Consider the following 18165-nt stretch of genomic DNA (forward strand, 5'->3'; position numbering starts at 1 on the left):
GATCTTGACGAGGTGCTGCTGTTTGCCACACCAACCTCTGTTAAGCGCTTAGTTCTCCCTGCATCAGCTGATGACAACCCGTCAACGCTTTTTTCACTCGCACGTAACATCTCTGCCATCTCCTATCAGTACTCACAAAATGGCTGTCTCTTCTGGGCAGATAATGCACAAAGGGCAATTCAGGTAAGAGAGTAATAGTTTCCAAACAGGAAAAAAAAGAGGCTGTCTCATCTTTCTATCCTCGTTATTTATTGTTTCAGAGAATAGTTTACCCGTCATTATCTATTGTCCCTGAGAATTGTGTTCCCCTTCTTATACCAGCTTTACAAAATGAAATGGGAGCTATATGGGAATATGCTATCTATTATACTTTAGAATTGTAAACCCCTAGTTTTTTAAAGTCCATAAAAATTGTTTACCACTCATTATCTATTATTCATAAGAATTGTTTATTCCATGTTTGTCTCTTAGAATTGTTTAACCCTAGTTTTCAATTGTTCATAAGAATTGTTTACCCCTCATTATCTATTGTCCCTTAGTATTGTTTACCCCTCATTATCTATTGTCCCTAATAATTGTTTACCCCTCATTATCTATTGTCCCTTAGTATTGTTTACCCCTCATTATCTATTATCCCTAATAATTGTCTACCCCTCATTATCTATTGTCCCTAATAATTGTTTACCCCTCATTATCTATTGTCCCTTAGTATTGTTTACCCCTCATTATCTATTGTCCCTTAGTATTGTTTACCCCTCATTATCTATTATCCCTAATAATTGTCTACCCCTCATTATCTATTGTCCCTAATAATTGTTTACCCCTCATTATCTATTGTCCCTTAGTATTGTTTACCCCTCATTATCTATTGTCCCTTAGTATTGTTTACCCCTCTTTATCTATTGTCCCTTAGTATTGTTTACCCCTCATTATCTATTGTCCCTAATAATTGTTTACCCCTCATTATCTATTGTCCCTTAGTATTGTTTACCCCTCATTATCTATTGTCCCTTAGTATTGTTTACCCCTCATTATCTATTATCCCTAATAATTGTTTACCCCTCATTATCTATTGTCCCTTAGTATTGTTTACCCCTCATTATCTATTGTCCCTTAGTATTGTTTACCCCTCATTATCTATTGTCCCTTAGTATTGTTTACCCCTCATTATCCATTATCCCTAATAATTGTCTTCCCCTCATTATCTATTGTCCCTAATAATTGTTTACCCCTCATTATCTATTATCCCTAATTATTGTCTACCCCTCATTATCTATTGTCCCTAATAATTGTTTACCCCTCATTATCTATTGTCCCTTAGTATTGTTTACCCCTCATTATCTATTGTCCCTTAGTATTGTTTACCCCTCATTATCTATTATCCCTAATAATTGTCTACCCCTCATTATCTATTGTCCCTAATAATTGTTTACCCCTCATTATCTATTGTCCCTTAGTATTGTTTACCCCTCATTATCTATTGTCCCTTAGTATTGTTTACTCCTCGTTATCTATTGTCCCTTAGTATTGTTTACCCCTCTTTATCTATTGTCCCTTAGTATTGTTTACCCCTCATTATCTATTATCCCTAATAATTGTCTACCCCTCATTATCTATTGTCCCTAATAATTGTTTACCCCTCATTATCTATTGTCCGATAGTATTGTTTACCCCTCATTATCTATTGTCCCTTAGTATTGTTTACTCCTCATTATCTATTGTCCCTTAGTATTGTTTACCCCTCTTTATCTATTGTCCCTTAGTATTGTTTACCCCTCATTATCTATTGTCCCTAATAATTGTTTACCCCTCATTATATATTGTCCCCTAGTATTGTTTACCCCTCATTATCTATTGTCCCTTAGTATTGTTTACCCCTCATTATCTATTGTCCCTAATAATTGTTTACCCCTCATTATCTATTGTCCCTTAGTATTGTTTACCCCTCATTATCTATTGTCCCTTAGTATTGTTTACCCCTCATTATCTATTGTCCCTTAGTATTGTTTACCCCTCATTATCTATTATCCCTAATAATTGTCTACCCCTCATTATCTATTGTCCCTTAGTATTGTTTACCCCTCATTATCTATTATCCCTAATAATTGTCTACCCCTCATTATCTATTGTCCCTAATAATTGTTTACCCCTCATTATCTATTGTCCCTTAGTATTGTTTACCCCTTATTATCTATTGTCCCTTAGTATTGTTTACCCTCATTATCTATTATCCCTAATAATTGTCTACCCCTCATTATCTATTGTCCCTAATAATTGTTTACCCCTCATTATCTATTGTCCCTTAGTATTGTTTACCCCTTATTATCTATTGTCCTTTAGTATTGTTTACTCCTCGTTATCTATTGTCCCTTAGTATTGTTTACCCCTCATTATCTATTGTCCATAATAAGTGTTTACCCCTCGTTTTCTATTGTCCCTTAGTATTGTTTACCACTCATTATCTATTATCCCTAATAATTGTTTACCCCTCATTATCTATTGTCCCTTAGTATTGTTTACCCCTCATTATCTATTGTCCCTTAGTTTACACGATATCTATTGCCATTCAGGCTGGCGTCAAGGCAGGTGGGTGGGAGATCTGTGACAAACTTAACTTTGTTACAAAATCATTTTAATAAGGTTAGACACTTAGTGACCAAACTTGTTATATAGGAAGAGTTTATGCAGACTTTTTAAAGATAACTATAAAGAAATCACCAAATTAAAAAAATAAAATAATAAAGTATAATAAATTCCAGGCAAACGCACTGAGGCATAGACCTCAGTGTAAACCAGCATATACCGCCCCCATCCCTGATGGTGGTGGTTTAGGGAACTAGCTAGTGTGAAATCCGTCATTTAAAAAAAATACTTTCAAACTAGCTAGTTGATATAATGCCAAGGATGCGTTGTATCTAAACATTTATTCTTGTAGACTATTTTAAAATTTAGACATCTTCTTTATATAAATTTAGGCTGAGCCTAAAATGTTTGTATAGTATAATTTCCATTTATGTATTTGAAGTGTTCGATTTTAATATGTATGTGATAGATTTTTAAGACATTATTTAAATATTGAATTTTTAACCATAGATTTTTACTTATTGTGAAGAATATAACCTATATATATATATATAGTCCAAAGCATCCACGCTACGATCAAAGAGGAGAAAAATGTTATTAAAATCTGTAGAAATATTGTAAAAAAAGGTATAACCCGATGGCGAGGGTATATAAGCTCCCCCCCACACACCTTTTATGGGATTGCATTTGGGGCTCCTAGGGTCAAGGTCACTGTTAACAAAAAAAAAGAAAAATGGTTGTTACTGAATAACTAAGTTAATGCTGACATATTGCAAGCAAATTTGGTATAAATGAAGAGTTTATGGAGACCTTTCATAAGAATGTGTTAATCCTAGAAACTCCTAGAGTCAAGGTCTTTGTTACTAAAAATTAAAGAACAGTTGAAACTGAATCTCACAATAAGGGCTTAAATACTTTAGTAAATTATTGAAAACCTGGTTTTATCGCATTGCGGCATCTTTTGTTATCTATTGTCCCTAAAAATTGTGAACCCCTTGTTATCTAATTTTGTCAAAATCAGTGCTCCAGCTAGCCCGTTTTTTAATGGTGCAGCGCCCGTGCCCCTTTTCTTACTGCCCTGCCCCTTTTTTGAGTAGTGCCCTTTTCACAAATACTCTATTAGGGCCAATTATTCCGTTAGTGCCCTTTTTACTATTGAAATCATTATGAAAGAGCAGCAGCCCTTAATCTGCTGTCACAATTTAGACAAATTATGTAATACTTATGATAATAGTGTTCCCCCTAGGTGTCACCATGCCCCCATTGTCTGCTTAAAATATGCCGTACTGCCCTTTCATCTTCCCATGTGCCTTGTCTAAGTCATATGACAGCTAAGTTTGTATTTGTGTAGTGTGCAGACGACCTGTGTATTCATAATCGGTCATCTTCTAATCCAATAATTAGGAAGAGCCAAATACAGAAACATCGGCAGGAGGCGGGGCTATTGAATGTCAGCCAATCAGAATTACATTGAGAACTCGTTCATTCAATCATGAAAGTTCGTAAAATGCCATAGAAAATGTTATGGGATGGTGAAAAAAAGTTGTCGAGCACAAATCTTTAAAAATAATTGTTAATTGTATTGTACTGACGAAACTCGCCATTTTAATTAAAAATTGTTGATTTGAAGCAGACGGTCACTGATGATTTGTAAACATAAAAAAGGTGGCGCTGAAACAATCAAATACATCACCTTTTCAGTAAAAGTTTTGAAAGTTTATTTGTAAAATATTCATGATGAACATTCCTTTGTTACCCACAAAAATATGTAGATGTTTTATGTAGCATTTATCTATCATGTCCACAATCTTGTCAAAATTCGCTGAAACCGCCATTTTGTCAGAACGATTTTCGGAGTTATTTTATCAATGCGCTATGTTTTATAAGTGATTTTTTTAAACCAGGGAAGTGATTTTTACTGTCATTTTATTCTAAAACATCAGCATATTAAACATTATTTTACCAAAGACAATTAAATAACAGCCAGGCTAAATGTAACATTCGTACCCAATCCCGATCGTACCAAACTAAGATTTTTCCCCTACATATTTGTTTTTTTTGTGTATCTATTTATTTGATTGCTTCAAATGTTTAACTGTGTTTGTTTTTTTTCTTCATTTTACATACTTTTTAGGAGAAATATGTGACATACACTAAAGAAAACTCCAGACAAGTACAATCATACTACCACAGACAAAAAGACAAATTTTAATTTTGATATTAAAGAGAAAAAACAACACCATTTTGTATAAGTCTGAAAATCATGGAAAATGATTTAAATTGAGTATGTAAACAAAACAAATTCTAGGGGGAGACCCCCCCCCCCAAAAAAAAAACAAAAAACAACAACAACAAACAAACAACAACACCTTGTGACAGGGCTGGACCCTCCCACGACCACCCCCAATCGCCCCTACACGACTCATGTAGCTAATGCCTTTTTCAAAACTCCACCCTGCCCTTTTCAAATCCTGGCTGGAGCACTGTTGTTACATATTAACCCCTCTATTTGAAAGAAAGAAATAACAGAAGTGGATGAAGAAGCCCATATTAATGTTGGGGAAATCGGAAGTTACGTGTTTAGGTCTTTATCATCTTAGAATGACTGACATTTTCAGAAATTATGTGAAGATGGAAAATCAAGAATTCAGGTGCTTCACAACACAAGTATTGGAGAAATTACCTCCCTTGCATATGACTGGAGCGGTCAGAATCTGTTCTGGATTGACCGCAGGGATCGTGTCCTAGAGGTATCACGTCAAGATGGCCGCTTCCGGCGGGAACTCATCAAGGGCCTTTATATGGATAACCCACATTCACTCGTGCTGGATCCGCGACATGGGTATTGTTCTTTTTATACAGTGTTCAACTTGAATTTTAGGAAGCCATTTTGAAGCTGCACTCTCACAGATTAACCATTTTTACAAAAAAAAAAAAATTGTCTTGGAAAGAGCAATTTTTTGCTTAAATATCTGCAAACCAATGATATAAGATTGCTGACAAAAAGTCAGATCATGGATTTTCATATTTCCGTTTGAAAATATTTTATTGCTTAAATCGTTACTAACGGTTTAAGAAAAATGCATAAAACATCAGTTTTTGAATTTAAATATTAAAATCTGCGATCTAATTTTTTGTCAGCAGTCTTATATCACTGGTTTCCATGAATTTTCGCAAAAATTGGCTTGTTCCAAGATAAAAAAAGTTGTCAATTTACCGTTCAATCTGTGACAGTGCAGCTTTAATAATATTGTTCATATTCATAGGGTTGGATTTTTTAAAAACTTTTGGGCATTGCAAATATAGCCAAATAATGACCGCTCTCCCTAGATATTAATAAGATTACAGATTTGAGGGTCATAAGTGACCCTCTTATTTAAAATCAATACATACACATGTATAACAAACTTAAATTTTGAGTGATAAACCTTTCACTACTTATACTAAATAATGCATTAATGGAAAATATTCTTTACTGATAACTGATACTGTTACCATGTATTTAATAGCTGAAAATGCACAAATATTAAATGACTGGTGAGTCCTTATAGGTTTACAGTGATCAACTACCTTCACATAAGGTAGAAATACCTTGTTTGCTGCACCTTTCTTTTAAATTAAATACGGTATCCTCTATAAGAACCATTGTTTTTAATATTTATTTATCCTTTTCTGTAAATTGAATCAATTGAATTAATTCTGGTACATCTTATTTCGGAGTAAGAGTGAATCTTTAAGTCTCAGAAAGAGAGTCCCTGCTACATTATTTAAACAACATGTTTGTGTTCCTGTAGCATGATGTACTGGGTAGATGGCGCCCAAATAATACAATCCTGGATGGATGGCACAAACTCCTCTGTGAAATCGTTTTACCAGATGTCGGGCGGCTCGATAACCTCTCTCGCCCTGGACGAAGTGGAGGAGAAACTGTACTGGTTTGAGGAAGGGTTCTTACATCGTGTAATGTCCTCCAGACTTGACAGTTCTTCACCAAATTTGGTCAAGAGCATGTCAAGTAGAGTCTCTGCATTAGCTGTTTTCAAGGTATATGTGTGTGGTTTGTTTAAATAGGGTTATTATAGAGTTAATCAATCAATCTCTTCAGGCTGAATTAAAATTTAAAAGCTAATATTATATAATAATGATATTTGCTGCTGTACATTTAATGAGTCTTAGGTTCAAAATATCTGCGACATAGCATAAGCACATGCTGTTGGATAAGCTCTAAAACATAATTAGTAATTACTGTTTTCAGAGTTTAGAAACTATTGGTTTACTCTGCGTCCATATTAGAGCTATTTTCATGAAACTTGATATGTCCTTCAGATATTTTGCCTGTCTCTAATTTTTTTGTCAGACAAAACATGGTTTCTACGATATCAAAAAAATTTGTATGTCACCTCCCATGTGGAAAAATGTCTCCTGTTATAACTAGAATTAGGTCAACTAGGAATAAACAACTTGTGTACTAGTGGTTAGTGCCAATAAGGGAATTATTTGCATCATTTTAAAGTAGTTTTACTATGGCAAAAAACAACAACAGGGAATTGCTAGCAATACACAGTGACCTGTTATTAATGCATTTTGATCTTGGAGATTGTATTTGAGAAATTTGTCAAGTACAACCTCCCTGATTAAAAATCAGTACTAATAATATTCTGTATATTTTTATTGTGTAAGATTGTTCATAGTTACATGTTTCATTTTATTATTATAACACACAAGTTCATATTTTGCCCAATGATACTAGTTATGACATGACGTCAGCAGATCTCAGCACTGCCAAATTGCAATAGGTGAAATACAGACATGGGTCTTTTGCTGTTTGTTTTTCTTGCAGTAATCCATATCCATGTAAATTTAGTTTTCATTTTGAGGACCATTCCTTTTAGCTCCCCTCATGCGTAAAGCAGCAACGTTTTATGAGTTGGAATGATTAAACAGCCCATCCATTTGTTGCTCCTTTTTTAAATGCCTGTATGGCCACACCAAATTAATGTTTAGTTCCTCGGATTTTTGCCAAAAAAAATTGGAGCGAGCGAGCGAAAAAGAAATAAAAATAAAAGTTTGTCAGTTTTCATAAAAACCGAAGCGAGCGAAGAGCGAAAAATATATTTTCCTTATATTCAATATAAATAAGAAAGATTGTTCAAAATAATTGCCCTTAAACCCATTTTAATGCCATCTTGAACTGAACCTCTAATGGACATTGGGAAAATGTCAGAAAACATACTATTTATTCATCCGTGTTTAGTACAAACATTATATGGATAAATCTAATTTCTTATATAATAATTAAAACGTACTTTAATATGACGATCATTCATAATAGTAAATAACCCTGCTTTTAGTAAAAAGTTTGAAATGACTTATATAAATCTACCTGAATCAGTTTAACATCAAATTATGCTGTCACAGGCAATGCAATGACATGTGCTTATTAAAACAAAAAGAACAAGGGTATTTTTCAGAGTACTTTTTTATTATTTAGATGTTTTTATGCACCAGCCAATTGTATATGCCCCCCCCCCCACTAAGTCCGGAAGAGCGGGGACTTTGACTTCCGGTCTCTCAAAACCCGGGTAAAATACCCGACCTGCAGGGACACACTGATGGTAAAATCCCTTCCAAATGGCCCCGCAACCCCGAATACCTATGTGAGGCCCATTCCCGACTAATTTCAATATGAAGACAAAATCACATTCACTAGGCACTGCAGGGCCACCTGAAAGGTCAAAACACAGCCCATTGCCTCTGTTGTCCCCGGTATACTCCTGAAACAAGGGCAAGGGGTGGGCGGGGCAGTGGTTACAATTGACAAGTGCATTACAATCACAGATTATGCTGCAAATAAAAACAAAATATAAGAAGATAAACTTAGGCTTACTTATGTTGAGGTATATCCAGACCAGTGTTTATATCGCTATTTGTGAAAAGATATTTGTTCAAAACTGTTGTTTTGTCAGAAATTGATAAAAAATGAGCTTGATACATCAATTTGGACCAAACAATGACTCATGTTACAGTTAAGTTGACCTGTCCGATTTCCATTCAAAACGAGTCACTAATTACGCAATACAATCGCTACCAGTCTCAGAAACACATGCTTTATTGCATAATGATTGCTTTAAATAATGATCCTTTAGTGCATGAGACGATAAACAATGACTTCAAGCATGCTCAAAACATATTTATTGTCAAAAATAAGATTTAATTTCCAAAATTCGAGCCACATTGTTTATACCGGAAGCCGCCATTTTGATTGAAACCCATGCTAAACCGATCGATATACAGTATAAAAACACTACGCATCGGTAACTTCCCTTTACAAAAACACGAAAACTAGCGTAGAAAAATTATACTTGATTATTTTTAGCCTTTTAATAAATTATTACCTGAAAAAAATCTGCTTGGCGATCAAAATGAAGGTGCGGGCGCACAAAAAAAATAAAAATATTTTTTTTACATTTTCAAAAAAATAGGAGTGGTAAATCCGCGGAACGAAATATCAATTTGGTGTGGCCTATATAGAAAATTATAACGCTTATTTTAAAAATACTTATACTAATATTTTAATTTGACTATGAACATTTCAAGAAATCAACTTAAATTAAGGATGTTTTAAAAATAAAGGCCATGAGCTGTATATGTTCAATGATTGATATATATTGAGTTTCGGTAAGACTTTAATTATTAATGTTAATTTAACATCTATTACCCCAATTTAGACTGTGAATGCTGCATACATGTTGATGTAACAGATGGATTAAATGTTATCTTACAGAGTAATCTGATTTATGCAACATCGTCCAGCATCTCCAGCTGTGACAAACATTCATGCATGAGGAGTGACCTCGTCCAGTCGTTCATTTACAACACCCGTAGCCTCATGGTGATGGACAGTACCACACAGAATTGTGAGTGAAACTCTTGTTTCAGGCAGACTGACAAATATGATATCTAAAATCATTTTGTAGGGTGACAGTATCATACAGACTTGAGAGATTAGACATTGTCCTGTTATTAACTTGGCAAGGATGGAATCCTTTTTTTAATGGGGAAGGGGGGTGAAATGCTTGATCTATTTTATATAGGAAATGACCCAACAAATTATTAAACAAGGCTTACAGTTATATGTAGGAGAAATATTACACTGCTGTCTTAATATTTCAGGGTATCTCCTATGAAATACTTCATATGAAAACATGATTATTATTCCACAACTTTACAAATTAAATGTGGTGCTATAAAGGAATTACGTTTGTTCTGACATCGGTCGGTCTCTATGTCGTTCTTTTATGTTTTTGTCCAGTCCATAACTTTCTCATTCATGGTTGGATTTTAAAATTATTTGGCAGAAGTGACCACCATAGCTTGAGTATGTTAATCGCACAAGACATGTGTTCTTTACTTCAAGGTCAGTGTCACAACAATTATCTGAATTTAGTATCTTTTGCTATATAAGCCTTACTGAGAATAGTTTGTGTCCCGTCTGTTCTAATTCATGGTCAGGTTTAAAAATAATTTGTCTTTAGTGACCACCATAGTACGAGGATGTGTACCTTTGAGGTCAAGGTCATAGCAACCTTCTAAACTTAGAATGTTTTGCCATATAATCCTTACTGGTGATAGTTGGCGGAACATTACATTACCAATATTTTACAATCTTACTCATGTCTCTGCATTATTAACAACTTCTGTGACACGTTTACCTTCAGTGAAATACTTTCCTATTGATTTCTTAGATTATTCTGTCCAAGGAGTATTTTAGTATGCTTCGGCATGCCAGGGTATTAATCACATTCTGTGATAGCTCTAGTTTGATATTTAACAACTGATTTTTAAACTGAATAGTTTAAAGCTACAAGCTTACTCTACATTTGATTTGTTTTGCCATAAAAGTAATGAACCACCAAGCGGTATAGTTTTAAAATTTGACAACATGAGAAAAATGTTTAATGACGTCAAATATGATGTAATAGGATATAAGGTACACCAAAAAGAATACAACCGAGTTAATATTGTTTTAAGTCAAATATGTTTCTGTATTTATAAAACATAATTCATATGAGACCGGAGAATGAAGCCCATAAATATATTGACTTTATATTATGATCAGATTGTTTTACAAACATATTTACGAACAAAAATGTAAATTATCGATTTTTGAATGACTTTATAAAAAACCTTAAGTGCATACAATATATACTTTGAATAAAATTTTTTTAATCTTTGTCTATGTATTTCTTTATTGCATGTGACATTGGCTTTTATGATCCAATAAATGGACAGTTATTCTTAAGCAGTTCCAAAAAGAAAAAGAATAATTTGACAATATTAGGATATTCATGATTAACCTTACTTATCAATATTACAGTGAACAACACCGCATGCAAAGAAAATGGAGCATGTTCCGAGTTGTGTCTGCTGAAACCATCGGGTGGGGGCAGTTCAACCTTGACACCGTCACGTACCTGCCGATGTGGAACCAACACAACCCTTGCTGTGTTCGCTGGGGGCAGCAATGAACAGTGCTGTGATAAGGGATTCTCTCATAACGCTTCAGGGAAGTGTGCCCCGCAGGCTTGCGCAGAAAATGAGTTTCAGTGTAGCAATTTGCGCTGCGTAAATAGTCTGTGGAAATGTGATGGGGATAATGACTGCGGAGATTTCTCCGATGAAATGGATTGTCGTGAGTATTACTGGCCCTTTAATGTTTTCGATATTATTATATATTTTGTTAAAAAAACACACAACTATTTCAGTCACTTTCTAAAGGTTTTGAATGGCAAAAAATAAATAGACATTTGTTACCGTCATCATGTATTAGTCATAGATATGCATACTGTCGAGCCCCATTGGCTCGAACTCACAGGGACTGTCAAAAGTACTTCCAGCTTTGGAAATTGGAGCCAAGCGGGAATGCTTACCTTCATGATATAGAAATCGCGCTTTTACATCCAGTTTGACCCAACGAGCAATTCAAGCCAAACAAGTTCAAGCCAGCAGGGTTCGACTGTATTAATTTGTAGGTACCAATCTTGGAACTTATGTAACAGGTGCTAAAGGTTACTTTACAAAATGTAGTAGCCTGTGTATTAACAGCTGGTGGAAATGTTATGACATAGATTAAAAATTTAATGAACATATTGCGCACACTATAACCTGAGTATTGTATTGGTTATTACATTGATACAGCCAAGGTGACATGTGAGGCAGACTATTTCACGTGTGGTAACGGTCTATGTATTCCCGGAATGTGGAAATGTGACGGCGATAATGACTGTCCGGACAGCTCAGATGAAGGATCAGCGTCAAACTGCAGTAAGTCTGCAGCTTAGTTTTCTTCTCCAGTTCCGGTTTTGTTATATCACTAATCAATTATATTTTTTGCTCTACCATAAATTTTGTGCTGTTAAGGATAGGTTTCGACTTTGATTGTGTCCGAAAACATGGAATTTAATATTTCAGTTCTGGCATGGCATATGCATTATTATCTCCACAATGAAATGCATAGAATTTTTTCACACTCCTATTATGGCTTCTGTTTTTAATATTAACTTTCTGACATGCATAAATGTTGTATTAGTCAGCCACATCTACATACTTAATTTTATGTTTGATCGAAGATGCCTGGCATTTCAGGGACAGAAAAATAAATGACATAACCGATGCGTTTTCATAAATGTCTTAAACCGATTTACACTTACATTCATTGCCATTATCAGTTTATCCGACATGTGGTGCGGACAAGTTCTCGTGCAGCGGTGGCCACTGTATCAACAAGAACTGGGTTTGTGATATGGAGGAGGACTGTTCGGATGGCAGTGATGAACGTAACTGCAGCAGGCATATCAGTAAAGAACCTTTTATTTTAGTATTGTAGTAAACATTGTTGAAATACTTGAGACCACACAATCTTCATAATCCTTAGCCATAAACCTTCAAGATGAGTTTATGAAATTTAGAACACAATTGTTTCCAGAGACAATTGTAACATGTGTAGCAAGTCCCATAACTGACGCTTTAAAAAAAATAGAGTTATGCCCCTTTTGACTAAAAAACCCAAAATAGGCTTGGCATCCACTTGCAGTGGCTTGGTTAATGTCCGTAGCCTTCTGGGAATACCTCCATCCTCAATATGGCAAAAAACATTTCTGCTTCATGGATTGGATAAAGATCAGGAAAGTTTCTTTGTCATAAGCCTGTATGTGTGCGGCTTAATACCCAACCGCATGACCTTTCCAGGCAGACCTGACATTGAATGGAGCATATTTCTAGTCTATCAAGAAAGTAATACAAACAAGTTTTACTCATGCTTTACAGCTTGTTCAGGATGCACTTTTCTTTTAGCAGTATTCATTTCAATATAACATTTTTATAAGATATAATAAGGAATAAATGGGGCAATAATAGTACAGCAGATACGTAATATGCACAATACAAAATAATCACAACAGAATAGAGATGGAAGGTTTGAAGATTATGCTTTGACTAGCTTCTGCACCGTGATCTACTTGAAACAACGAATTAACGTGGACAGCAACCTTTTATCCTCCAATTGTGTTTATTACAGATTGCACGGAAAATGAGTTCAGTTGTCCCTCAGGCTTCCCACACTGTATTTTGCGAGACAACATTTGTGACGGCGTACAAAATTGTGCTGGCGGCGCTGATGAAGCCAACTGTACAAAAATAATTTGCCCGTCATACAAGTGGCAGTGTTTGAACTCGACTTCCTGTATCTACCCTTCATGGATCTGTGACGGGGATAACGATTGCCCCGATAGAAGTGATGAGCGGAACTGTAATTCAACCACAAGTGTGTAAAAATAATTCAACATACATTTTTAGCTCGACTATTCGAAGAATAAGGAGAGCTATACTACTCACCCTGGCGTCGGGGGCGGCGTCACACTTTGGTTAAGGTTTTGCATGTAAGCACCTTTAAGTCATTATCTCAGTAAATACATCAGTTATTGCATTGAAAGTTTGGATATGTATTCCCAACTATCGTACATACTAAATTAATGAAGTTAGATAACAATTATTTGAATATAATGCAAATAATAGGCCTTTATTATTCGACCTAGAAATTCTGGTTAAGGTTTTGCGTGGAAGCACACATATGTTAATATCTCTGCAACTACTTGAGGTATTGCATTGTTACTTGATACAATGATATTCACTCATTTCTTTCAAATTAAACTCGGAATCCTTCATAAGAACCATTGTTTACGACATGTATTCATCCTTTCTGGTATATCTTAACAATTGTATAAATTGTGGTAAATCTTATTTGGGAGTAAGAGTGCATCTTTTATCATTGGCATTAGGAATTAATGCATTATGGCCTTTGAACCCCTGAGAAAATCAGATGAGCATTGACTCAAGTATTCATACGTTGTAACATCCCCATATCTCACCACCACTGTTCCCTGTGAGTTACTCATGGTAATGACCAAGTGTATTTCATAGCTTAATCATTGTAACAGTTCTAATGAATTATTAATAAATGCTTTCGTATATCTTCTGCCTTGTATCCAACTACCTTCATGTTATTATGAATGTGCTAATAGCTGTGTATGTATTCTGTAGAATGAACAGGGTGATGGTTTTAGTGATAAAATGATACTTAACAATGCTGTATATATTCACAGCTCCCGCATATCCCACCACCAAACCAACATGTGATTTCCACTGTGCGAACGGCCATGTCTGTATTCCAAGGCATGAACAATGCGATGGTTTTGATGACTGTGGAGACTATAGTGATGAAATTGGCTGCTGTAAGTGTTTGAATGAGTGCTTTGCTTGACATAATGAGCTAAGTTTTTCCCATGTGTTAGCTAGTCTATTTTGGGGGGAGAAAAAGTTGAGGTATTTTTGTTGCTTTGATGTCGTTGTAGGCATCATTGTGCAAAAACCTTAGCAATAGCTCAAAAAATGTATTCAAGATGTTGAAATGAAACTTGGTAAACATTTTGTAAAAACGCACATATATAACTAGTTCCATACCTCTGGCAATAATAACTTTCAGGCTATTAAGAAAAGGACATGATTGTTGGTGTGGGCTCTGCAATGTTTTTTAACCAGGTTTTTAACAAATACCAGGTTATGAGAATGGGAATGACGTTGGGCGGGCGGATGGGCATCAAACATTGGTTTCTGCCTAATAACTTAAGCTAGCATCGATGGATAGTAATGAAAGTTGGTGTGTAGGTACTTCATGTGAAGAGCCAGCTTGGGATTGCTTTTGAAGGGGGGTTGTGTCAAGGTCACTTTAGAAATATAAAAATGGTTTACTGGTCAACAATTTTATTTAGAATTGATGGAAACAAAACACGTGAGATTCTTTACTAAAGTAAAATACTCATCCAAGAAATCAATTGGCTATAATTTGCCCATATTAAAACCTGATTTTGTTGCATTGAGAATTAATGGGAATTTGAATTAACAAAGGCACTGTAAGATAAGTGAAAATATCATTTCTTTAAATCATAATTACGCATTTAGATTAAAATAAATGCAACAAACTTTTCAAATTTTGGATCATGTTCAATTACATTATTACAATTATTAAAGGGACTCGCTCATGTTTTGTAAAAGAATAATTTTATAACGAAATATAGTGTGGCAAATGGTTAGGAGTGTTAAAACTAAGATACTGATGGCTGGAACCTGTCAACTAATGTTGAAATATGCTCAAATTTTGTCTCTGTAAGTCGAAGATTTTGTAACAAAAGGCATAATGGTTAAATTATCCCCCAGCTTATGTAAGAGTCAATGTGGGCGAGTGGTTTTATGCCAGTGTTCTATTGTTTTCCTCACTAAGACCAGGTTGTTTTCAAACACTTTAATAATTTATTGTTTTTTTGTGCAGTTTCGGTATCAGTGACTAAAATAATCATAAAATAAGTGTTTTTTTTAGATTTTGGTCCAAAAACTGGAGCTGGTCCCTTTAAGGGCATTGGTTAAATCTTTATCTACTAATGGAGCGTGTGTAATCCAAATTTTAGACACAACATTTTCTTATAATTTATTTCTTCTTTATCAAGAAATCTTCCTTAATTTGTTTTTACAAATCTCATGAGATTAACAAATTATTTCAGCTCAGAACAACTGTTCAACACGCGATTTCAAGTGTAGAAACAATCGCTGTATTCCATTGTGGCAACGATGTAATGGACGAAACGAGTGTGACGACTGGTCAGATGAACTCAATTGTCGTAAGTAAATAACAGAAGTAAATAACACGAGCTTTGGTGCTTCAACACAAATACATTTACAGAATCATACCAACAAATAAATTCTTATATAAATGTAAACTTTTACTTTTCCTTTTCTGCAATTGCGGTCCGGTATATATCATAATGAAGGAACATCTGTCTAAATAATCATGACAACATGGCACTCAGGGGGGCATTATGTTTGACAAATATCTATTGTTGTAAAAAAAATATCTCTTTATTCTAAACCACTTTCTTTGCAAAAAATATAATTGTAATACCATCTAGTGCTGCAAAAAACATTTGGCTACCGGTATACCTAACTTCATTTGTAAAGTAACTTTAAACTTTTGGGAACTATTTTTTTTAAACTTATTACTTTTTATTGACAAAGAAAATTATAAGTGCCCACATTACAGCCATGATAAAAAACAACGAAATACCAACTTTTCAGAAACGTCAACCACAATAAACCCATTCTGCAGATTTGACGAGTTTGCTTGCACGGAGAGCAGGCACCAGTGTATTCAACGTGGCCTTGTTTGTGACGGGAAACCAGACTGTCATAATGGAGAGGATGAGAATAACTGTCAAGGTAGGGCAACTTGAATTAGATGGTTTTGAGCTCATCTGATATGTTCAAGGGCTGTCTGGAAAGTTTGAGACCCAGCTTATGCTTAACAAACTTGTAATGGTGAGCAATTAAGTGTCTGCAGATATACAATATTTGGTTTTAATTGCTGAAATTTAAGGCTTAAATTACTGATTTTTAAATTGATTACATTAGTAACAAGGGTCTAAGTTGCTACTGTGACTACTAAAATGTAGCAGTTGGTGGTGGTTTAGAAAATAATGATTTCTGAAGGCTGATTACCATTAGTAATACAGTCATGGTTGAGTACTAATTCCCTTATTGAAGCACTTAAAATACTGATGATAGGTTGGGTCTGTTTTAACTGTGTTAGGTCTCAACTTCTTCTAATAAACAATTGCAAAATTAAAATGAATCAACGAAGTGCTTTAAAATGATAGCCAAAAGACCATTATCAGTGTCATTTACGGAGCATGTACAGGCCACATTGCAGTTTTGGGGTGCTTTCCTAGTGTTAGAAAAACAACAATATACAGTTAAAACTTACATTTTTATACTTCCTATGTTGATGGAATAAAACAAATCAGTAATGTAAACAATAATAAATATTATGGAAGGCAATATGGGATTTTATGCCATTGGTAGGTGATCAAAAGATTTTGGCATTAAGAGCCCATTGATAAAAGACAAACACAGAACGATGGCTAAAAGATGGTGAAATTGCATTTGATTATACTGTAAGACATTTTATCATTTAGAAGTAAAATGTTATAAGAGGTAATAATTTGTGCTTCGTTTATGTCTCAAAATCAATACATGAAAATTTGTAGCAAGTCCCTATACTCTGGCTAGTGAGCATGTGAATGCTTTGACAGTGATTACTACATTTGCCATAGAAAAAAACAACTTCTTTATTGATTTTTTTATAAAAACTTTTTTTCTTTTTTTATCTTTCTAAAATTCTGATTTGGAGTCTTAGATTGTGTAGCATGGATCATTTTCAGTAGTGAAAAGGGCAGCACAGTGCAACACTGTGGTCAAAAGGCCTAGATGGAACCCTACTGTATTTTTATAGCAGGGTGGGGCATCCTGTTGCCCTTCTCCAGCACCCTGCTGCCGCTTCACTACATGCTGCTGTGTCATTTGTTTGACAGAGTCTGTTTTCAGAAATAAGTATAAAATACTGAATAGACATAATTTTGACACTAAAGTAAAGACGACAGCTAAGGTATTCATAACAAATTGAAAGTATCGAAAGTAGTACACTCACACACAAGAAGAATTGATCATTGGCCCTTACAAGTGCCCAATTATGGCTCATTGGATGCACATGAAAAGGGCCCTTTCTGGCCTAGCACCCTGCCTTTTTTAAATCCTGGCTGGAGCACTGTCAGATGTGATGATGATCTTATTTTCATATAAACTTAAATATATAGAGGTACAAAGCTAAATGTTACAAGTGACACTAGACAAAGAAGCATTTAGAACCTTCTAGCATTCACTCATCAACATGTACTTTTGTAATCAATAGGTGCATCATGTGATCCAGAGCACTATTTCCGCTGTGACAGATCGTCAGGCTGTATCATGCTGCGGGACAAATGCAACGGCCAGTGGAACTGCCCAAAAGGGGAAGATGAAGTGAACTGCAACTCTACAGGTTGGGTATATTTAATGCAATCACCCCTGTTGGTTCGGTGCATAAGGGATATGGTAGATGACCCCTATTGATTTTTGAGATCGGTCATGACTAATAGATGA

General features: G+C 34.9%; 1 protein-coding gene across 1 annotated transcript in view; it reads left to right on the forward strand.

The window, feature by feature from the left end:
- LOC128233810 (sortilin-related receptor-like) overlaps nucleotides 1–18165 on the forward strand; it is a 74840-nt gene that overhangs the window by 26340 nt on the left and 30335 nt on the right. Inside the window, exons 16-27 of the mRNA XM_052947667.1 lie at nucleotides 2–183; nucleotides 5202–5425; nucleotides 6378–6627; nucleotides 9368–9500; nucleotides 10961–11275; nucleotides 11782–11907; nucleotides 12312–12440; nucleotides 13160–13405; nucleotides 14244–14372; nucleotides 15696–15812; nucleotides 16267–16407; nucleotides 17936–18064. Of these exons, the coding sequence (XP_052803627.1) occupies nucleotides 2–183; nucleotides 5202–5425; nucleotides 6378–6627; nucleotides 9368–9500; nucleotides 10961–11275; nucleotides 11782–11907; nucleotides 12312–12440; nucleotides 13160–13405; nucleotides 14244–14372; nucleotides 15696–15812; nucleotides 16267–16407; nucleotides 17936–18064 (2121 nt within the window). The remainder of the gene's footprint in view (nucleotide 1; nucleotides 184–5201; nucleotides 5426–6377; nucleotides 6628–9367; nucleotides 9501–10960; nucleotides 11276–11781; nucleotides 11908–12311; nucleotides 12441–13159; nucleotides 13406–14243; nucleotides 14373–15695; nucleotides 15813–16266; nucleotides 16408–17935; nucleotides 18065–18165) is intronic.

The sequence above is a fragment of the Mya arenaria genome, chromosome 5 (genome assembly GCF_026914265.1).
Source record: "Mya arenaria isolate MELC-2E11 chromosome 5, ASM2691426v1".
Lineage (NCBI taxonomy): Eukaryota > Metazoa > Mollusca > Bivalvia > Myida > Myidae > Mya > Mya arenaria.